This window comes from Pyricularia pennisetigena, chromosome 1 (assembly GCF_004337985.1).
Source record: "Pyricularia pennisetigena strain Br36 chromosome 1, whole genome shotgun sequence".
Classification (NCBI taxonomy): Eukaryota; Fungi; Ascomycota; class Sordariomycetes; order Magnaporthales; family Pyriculariaceae; genus Pyricularia; species Pyricularia pennisetigena.
Genome location: NC_043740.1, coordinates 536285 through 545103, shown reverse-complemented (window position 1 = coordinate 545103; position 8819 = coordinate 536285). Strand labels below are relative to the sequence as shown.

At 43.3% G+C, this 8819-nt stretch overlaps 2 protein-coding genes across 2 annotated transcripts; one reads left to right on the top strand and one right to left on the bottom strand.

Moving 5' to 3' along the window:
* Nucleotides 1-4568: 4568 nt before the first annotated feature.
* On the bottom strand, nucleotides 4569-5903 carry PpBr36_06849 (uncharacterized protein; the record flags this gene model as incomplete). Its single annotated transcript, XM_029893991.1, has 1 exon — nucleotides 4569-5903. One exon carries the CDS (start codon nucleotides 5901-5903, stop codon nucleotides 4569-4571), a length of 1335 nt encoding a protein of 444 aa, XP_029748859.1.
* A 1148-nt stretch (nucleotides 5904-7051) lies between these two features.
* Nucleotides 7052-8059, top strand: PpBr36_06848 (uncharacterized protein; the record flags this gene model as incomplete). Its single annotated transcript, XM_029893990.1, has 1 exon — nucleotides 7052-8059. The coding sequence occupies one exon, from the start codon at nucleotides 7052-7054 to the stop codon at nucleotides 8057-8059; it is 1008 nt and encodes a 335-aa protein (XP_029748858.1).
* Between the last annotated feature and the right edge of the window lie 760 nt (nucleotides 8060-8819).

Here is an 8819-nt window from a genome sequence, read left to right as displayed (position 1 = left end):
TAAAATTTATATGTAAAAATTCCTTTCGCTTTTGCGATTTTTTACATATAAATTTTAACGGATTATAAGTGTTATTATTAAAATGCGAAATGGGTATCGATGGTGTTTTTGGGTTAATAATAGGGATACCGCCATAAACGGATAAAAGGCGGGTTATATCCAACTTTTAATTGGCGTACCGGGTGCAAAAAATTTTAAATTAATAAAAAAGGCCTACCAATTCCTATTTTTAACGATGTTTTCTTTTTTCGATATTTTGCGTGGTTGTGGAATAATAAGGGAGTATCGGTCGCAAAAAGGCCAAAAATACCGCTATAAACGGCGAAAATCGACAAGTTGTCCTCAGACCTGAACCAAAGCGTTTTTTGGATGGACCCACAGGTACATTGCAAAGCCGCAATTGAGCCACGAAGTGGAGCGAAGCGAACGGAGTGGATCAATTGTGGAGCTTTGGGCTTTAGGGATGAGCCCTGAGACTACGGATTCGAACACGTAGTTCACAATTTAGCCTTGGATTCATCACCTTTATAACCTTTATCGATTTAACGATTTAACGAATCGATTGTGCAACAATATATCATCTCTATTACCCGCTAGCAGACGGTTATCTGCCATTTCAACGTTCCATCAGCCTTATACGTAATCCACTTTTCCCCGCGTTCAAGATTAAGCTTATTCTATTTCATAACCTCCTCACATATTTAACGGCCTATATAATTAGATATACGTACCAAAATGTAATGTTATATTAAATATATGTATACCACTCCCCACGTCCAAAAACCACAAGATCTGGCTGCAAAAAAAAAAAAAAAAATTAATCAAATAAAGCAAAAAGATTTATAAAATACGCATTTGGCATTCTTTTTTATTAAACAAATTTTAAAGCCGATATCATAAATAGGATTGAATTGGACGTGTGTTTATATACGTAATCAAATCTCTGAAGTTTTGATTTTATTATCGTTAAAACTGGAAAAAATATAAACGAGTTTCGATTGGAAATTGTATATAAAAAAGTATATACTTTGCCTATCCGCTTATTTAACTGCTTGTATAATCTGGTATATACACCAAAGCTAATAATAGCAATATATATATATACGACCCTCCACGTGCAAGAATTATAAAATTTGGTTAAAAATTAAAAATAATATTAAGAAAAATCGAAAATCGAAAAAAAGAATCGAAAAAACAATACCGCCATAAACGGATTAAGGGCAGGTGGTATCGAATTCGGCCATTATAGAAATTAAAAAAATAAATTAAATCGCTGTTAATAGCGATACTAGACGCTATTTTAAACGATATTTTCTTTTTTTAATATTTTGCGTAATTGTGGAATAATAAAGGAGTGTCGGTCGAAAAAAGGCCAAAAATACCGCCATAAAAGGCGAAAATCGACAAATTATCCTCAGACCTGAACCAGAATGTTTTTTGGATGGACCCACAGGTATATTGCAAAGCCGCAATTGAGCCACGAAGTGGATCAATTGTGGAGCTCTGGGCTTTAGGGATAAGCCCCGAGACTACGTTAAAATTGGTAAAAATATAAACGAGTTTCGATTGTGAATTATAAATAAAAAAGTATATACTTTGCCTGTGCGCTTATTTAACTCCTTATATAATACGATATATATACCGGAGTCTATTATAATGGCATATATATATATATATATATATATATATATATATATATATATATATATATATATATATATTAACATATGTATACGACCCTCCACGTGCAGAGAAATAAAATTTGGTTAAAAATTAAAAATAATATTCGAAAAAATCCGAAAATCGAAAAGAAAATCGAAAAACCAGTACCGCCTTAAACGGATTAAGGCCAGGTGGTATCCAATTCGACCGTTATAACAAATCAAAAAATAAATCAAATCGCTGCTAATAGCGGTATTAAACGATATTTTTAACGATATTTTCTTTTTTCGATATTTTGCGTGGTTGTGGAATAATAAAGGAATGTCGGTCGAAATAAGGCCAAAAATACCGCCATAAAAGGCGAAAATCGACAAATTGTCTTTAGACCTAAACCAAAGCGTTTTTTGGATGGACCCACAGGTACATTGCAAAACCGCAATTGAGCTACGAAGTGGAGCGAAGTGGATCAATTTTTGAGCTCTGGGCTTTAGGGATAAGCCCTGAGACTAACTTTATAATGTAAAGGCCATGGCCAAAACGACGGTGAACTAACAGGATACATATGTACAATCGACGGACATTAACACCGACTTTTCTCCACTTTTGGTTACCCGGCTAATATATAGCCCAATCTTTGACCACCGGCCACGCGTTTAATTTATATACAAAAATATTAATGAAAATACGTATAAATAGATTAAAATTTGGTATTTTTTAGGATTTATATTAATATTTTGTATACTACCCGTTTGCATCGATAATAACCTGTAACCTGCGGTTTATACTTTTTATAAACTGTTAAAGGACTTCCTCATTTAAATCTTCCCAAATTTCGATAGCTGCACGTATTAAAACCCTTTTTAACGCTAAATTCTTAGGCACTACCTCCAATTTAGGGTACCGTTTATATATTTCCTTTTTAAAAAGCTTCCATATGTTTTATATTAAATTTAAATTGGGGTTATAAACCGGTTAAAAAATTAATTCGACCCAGTTTTCCAAAACCCATTCGTGTAACCAATTTTGCATTTTATAGGTTATATAATTAAGGGCGTTATCCTATACGAATACGCTCCCAAATTCGCATATTATAAGTAAATTTTCCTGTAAGCAATCGAACATTATATCGGTTATAATACCTTTCCTTTTCGCAAAAAAACCCTCGTTTATAACCTATAAAAAAGTGCGATTATTATAGTTAAACGCACCCCAAAACATTTGTAAATACCGTACAAATTTGGCTTTAGGTTGTAGGTTTTTGGGTAACAGGGGTTTTCCCTATATTATACGTAAATTAGCTTATATCCCGTCGTAAAAAAGGGGTATAATATACATTTTTTTAACCTATACGTATTTAATACGTTTACCGTTATTGCGTTATATAATCGATTCGTCGTTAAAAATCCATAATTTCCATCGACGTAACGGTTAATTAACCCATCTACGGGCAAATTCCAGGCGTTTTGCAGCGTAAATTACAGTAAATTTCGGCCTCCGAAATGCGGGCAAATAATTATAACCCCTTTTTTTAAATTTCCGGTTTATAATGCGTTTTGTGCACGCCAGACCAAAATCCTGGATAAGCCTTCATACGGTAACGAAGGAATTTCGACCGATTATATCGATATAAAAGTCGAAATCGCGTTTTATTAATTGAAAGGGGCGTCCGGGCTGAGGGCGTGACCGGCCGGATATCTAATGTTCGTAACGCGACGCGATTCCAAATATGCTGTTGCGGGGTATATTATATTTTAGGGCCAAAATGGTTTTGGTGTAACCTAACTTATATTTTGTAGCAATGTTAGTGCGTTTATTAGGGGAATATTCGTATAAATTACGTTTGGTAGCCATGGTGCGTATACAGGATGTGTTTGAAGTAGCAGATGCGTTGGAGGAGAGTCGCGTTTGGAACGCGAAAAATAAAGCGGAGTCGATATTAATGTCCCCCCACTGTAGGTATAAAATTGATTGTCTTCTAAGTACAGGAATAGGTCCGTTACAGGTCCGAAGGTCTATATATATAGACCTTTAGCCCCATAGTTATCTTAGTCAGAATTGCGCATAAATAATATTCTGACAGAAATCGTGTATATAGTGTTAAGAATAAGATTCAATTAGGTGTTTCATTTGGCCTTCAAAACGAGATATTTTAGTAGTAAGTAATTCTTTTTTTAACATTATGAGTTTTATTATGGAGATTTTAAAAATGAATATTCAAAGAAAAATAATTTTAATTTACGGCCCAAAAATACCAAATTAAATATTATTTCTACTTCTCTATATACCATTTTCTTACATTTTTATTTATATGTAAACTCAATTTTATATGTAAATATTTTATTCACGAGCAATTCGTATATGTTTTTAAATTTCGAACTTTAAAAATTAATTAATCATTAACTATAGCCGCTTACCAGGCAAACCAAATCGTAAAATCCATATTTTGAACCGTTTCATAATGTAAAACTCACTCCATATTTATAATATTTTAATTTGAATTTTAAAAAACGAAAATATGGTTCTTATCGCAAAACCCAATATTTGATCCAAAAGACGCCCTACATAAATAAAACCTACACCACAAAATAGCCAACTTTCGGTCTCATATACATATGAATTTCTGTTTTTATTGAATCATTCGTTAAAATGTTATAAAAGATTAATTACATTTTAAGGGTGATCGCTTCAGGTGCATGACCACTTCTGGAACGCCTGGTCTATTCCTTGTCGTCACAAGCATGCCCCACGAAAAGAAATATTAGAGAAGCATGGAGTTATTATTAAGTTCTTTTCCTTCGAATTCTGTTAAACTGTATTCTATGGACTTCTATAAGGCATTAGCTATGCTTGGTTATTGACATTTGTTCAACCCTATTATTCCATCCATCAAGCTGCGGCAGTAAGAATCATTTTTCATCCAAACTGTTTTCTTGATGCGGGTGCTTGTATCTTTGTGTTCCCTGGCGAAAGTTCTTCTCTCGTAAAAAGCTCAACACAACTCCCTTCTGCACTATCGGTGACATCAAAAGATTGAGTGATGTGATATCGCCGCCGATGAGCGGCAGTATGTGCTGATCTGCCATGCGCAAGACAAAGTTATCCCACGCGACAAGTCGTGTGTACATGCCACATATCTGGACGACTTCCCGGGTTGCACGAAGCCGCGCGGACTGATAATGCCCGAAGGCCTGTTCGAGCTCTGAGACATCCGGCGCCAGTTCCTTGTGTCCATTTAGCAGATTGTATAAGCGGTTCACAAGACTCACGACGCCTTGCACGCCGCTGTTCATCCCAAAACCACTGTTGGGCGTCATCTTGTGCACGGCGTCGCCCACCAGCACAACGCGCCCGCGGTGCCAACGAGAAACCGTCCCCTCTTCGATTAGGGACATGTTGCTCCACTTGGACGCTGCCCAAATGTTGCCAAAAGTCACCCCCTCGGCGAACTTCACGTCGGCGAACTCGGCGGCCATCGCATCCCTGTGGACCTGAGTAAATCGCTGGCCCATTTTGCTCGTCGGGTATTCTAGCTTTTCGTATATGATAAAGTGCTGCTGTTCTTCGGCGACTACGAGCTGAATGGAGAATTGCTTCCCGTGCGTCTCGTATATTGTTGATTGTTGAAGCTGGGGGAACCGGGCCGAGTAACCGTACAGGCCACGGTAGCTCGCCTTGAAACAGGCGTCCTCCTTTTCCACCTCCGAATCGCCTCCAACGCTTTTGTTCATCAGGCGTCGGACCGTGCTGTGCACGCCGTCGGCCCCGAGGACCATTGATCCAGTGTAGCTGCTCCCATCCTCGCATGTAACAGTGACGGAATCCGGAGCGGACTCGTCGATGTCAACCACTTTTTTGTCGAAAAAGATCTTGTCGGTATTCTCCGGCAGGCGTCGGTACAGTAGGTCCATCAGGCGGGCGCGGTGGAAGCACATCCAGTTGTGGCCATGGTTGCGCTGGACGGCGGCGAACATGTCGTTGCGGCCGGTGATGGTGCCGTCGCGGCGCAGATTGATCTTGTTTAGCACGGGCATGTACAGGTCGAGTGCCTCGTCGAGCAGGCCCAGCTGGTCAAGCACGCGGACGTTGTGCGGCCACATGGCGATGGACGTGCCGGCCTCCTTGTCGAGCTTTGGGCGCTTCTCCAGCAGCACGTGGTCGATGCCGGCCCTGGACAGGGCGTGGCATGCCATCAGCCCGACGGGGCCGGCACCGATTACAATGACGCGGAAGGAGTCGTCCATGCCGCCGGTGTATTGATTGTCTCTTTGTTATAAATGGGGTGGGAAAAGTGGCTGTGGCCGACATTTTGAGTGACGAGTTATCCGGGGGAAAGACGAGCCACAATCCTCGGTTGGAGCTGAGCTTCGTCATTCTAGGAAGAAGTAATCGGCACTAAGCAGTTAGATCCAACTCTAGAGCACGCACTGTTTCTAAATCGGCCTCTGGTTACCGGGGCTAGCCCTTCATCTAATATCTCATGTCTCGTGGCCGTAGCCACCGAACTTGCTGGGTAATAAGAAATGATCAGACTAGCGTATGGAAACTTGGTAGCTTTAGATGGGATGAAGTCTAGAACTCGTTAGGGAAGATTTACCACGAATTCATGTAACATGCGGAACGATGCAAAGGTTATTTTACTTTGCAAGTTAATTATGCAGCATTTGCTCAGCATGCCAAGACCAAACCTAGAGCTACAGTAGTAGTATTAACATCTAGCATCTACTATGGTGCAGAGTACAAAGTATACATGTCTGCCTACCTCGGCGATTTTTTTTTTTTTTTTTAATATCTTGGGTACCCTGCCGTGCAAGAACAAATCTACTATCCAAATCCTTTATCAGGTACCCTGACCCATGCAGCTCACCAGCAAAATCGGCTTGTTTCGTAAACGCGGGATCTGGTCATGCACATATTTTCGGACTAATTTGCCCACATTTGTTTGCGATCGCATCTTGTTGTTTGTATTCATCAATTCCACATTCACCATTAATCACCATGAGTTGGATAAGACCCTTGTTTCTGGACCCTTGCTTCCTCACCGTCAATTCGTCACTGGTTTGCTTTGTTGGCTGCTCGCCAATTGCACGCTCGCCCCACTGGATGGATGCAAAGCTTGCCCAGCTCTCCAGAACCAAGATATCAAAGCCTGAGCTGCCAAAATCCACTTCAGCTCCCGCCCAAGCATCAGTGACGTCAGCGCACCGATGACACCTCCAAGACTGGACGCGCGCACGCAACATGAGGGAAACACAGCAAAATAAAATCCTCGGAGCAACTTCCTTCAGCATGAGTAAACGCTATTTTAGTTTGTTGCATTCACAATGGCGTCCTTCCTACACAGGTGACATTTTAAGCCAAAGCCTCTACTGCTCCCATAACCCGCCCCAGAATGCATCATCGTTGGACACCTTGCATCATCCTCGGCCTGACCGCCACCGCCGTCCTGTCAGCGACGGCGGCCGACCTGCCAACCAAGCGCGGCCTCGCGTATGTCCAAGACGAAAGCACGAACCCAGATGACAGCCGCGTCTTGCTGTCGGACGAATCGCTCATCAGCTGGTACTACACGTGGTCGCGCAACATGGCACGGGCGGTCGGCGACTCGGTCCCGTTCGTGCCGCTGATCCACAACCTCGACGACACCGACGACCGGCAGCTCGTGTCCACGCTCGAGCGCACGCCTGACTCGTCGACGCACCTCCTCAGCTTCAACGAGCCTGACGGCGAGACCGAGACGGGGGGCTCGGCCATCTCGCCCCGCGACGCCGCCGAGGCCTACATCCGGCACATCGCGCCGCTGCGCACCGAGTCGCGCGACCGCAAGCGGACGTGGAAGATCAGCCACCCGTGCGTGACGGGGTCGCCGCGCGGCCTGGTGTGGCTGCGCGACTTCAACGAGTCGTGCTGGGACATTGACAAGGACAACGGGTGCCCGACCGACTTTGTCGCGGTGCACTGGTACGGCGACCAGCACGGCTTGAGGGGCTGGCTGGGCGACGTGCGCGACCTGTACAGCGACGGCAGGGACATGGCGGGAGGCGGAGTCGACGGCAAGGACCTCAAGTACTGGGTCACGGAGATGGCCATGCCCAAGGCCGACGACGACGCCACCTTTGCCATGATGAACGAGAGCCTCGCCTACTTGGACGCGCAGGATTGGGTCGAGGCGTACGCGTGGTTCGGCGCCTTTAGGTCCAACAATGCCAACGCGTGGACCGGGAACAAGGTCTCGCTCTTCGATTCGAGCGGCGGCTTGACCGACATTGGCGCGCTGTACCTCGGCGGCGAGGAGAGGGGTTTCAAAAAGGGCATGGGTGGAGGCGCTGCTGCGTTGGCCGTGCCCGGGTTGCTTGTCCTTACGATGGCGCTTTTTGGAACTGGAGTTGTTATGCTATAACGACTCAAATTTTGTTTGTTGGATGAGATTACGAAGCGGAAAATTGGATACCCTAGATTGCTTTTTTTATTGTTTAATTTTTTCGATGTTATCCCAATAACAATCTCCCCTGCATTTTATCGCTCTGCTATGCAGCGAATTGAGCTGTATACTTGGCTGGACCTAAAGTTTCTCGAGAGAGCACCCAGAACTACAGTGCATCTGAATTTACAATCTGTCATTAAGAAGCAAGAGAAGAAAAAAAAAAAGCCTATGGTCACCATTATTACATAATAGAGTTTGGAAGCATACTACTTTTTCTTGGTACATAGGGACTATTTGGAGCGCAAGATCGCTCGACTACACTACACCATTTATGTATTTCTTTCCCAAAGGCATGTTGCCTGTGATGCAATCGGAACCGACATTTTCGGGGCGAAGTTTACTGGAACAGGGTAGTTCCCTGGCTGTGAAGTGACGAGATCACCCCACTGCCCACTGCTTGGCAGGATCATCATTCCCACGATCTGGATCGAGCCGGGGTCTAGCCAGAATTCGGCCTGAACTCTTGCGTTGGACGTTGTAACCACGCATCGAACCTGCAGAAAAAGATGATCGATGTTCTGCAATCCACCGCAAACTACGATTTGGTCCTTTGATTGCCGTCTACGTGCAGCAACAGGCCAAGTTCTTGGTGTCTCGAGGCGACCATCGCACGCACGGGCTTCATCGCACCGCTCGATCCAAAGAGGGAACCAACTGGCTAGCTCATGCAGGGACC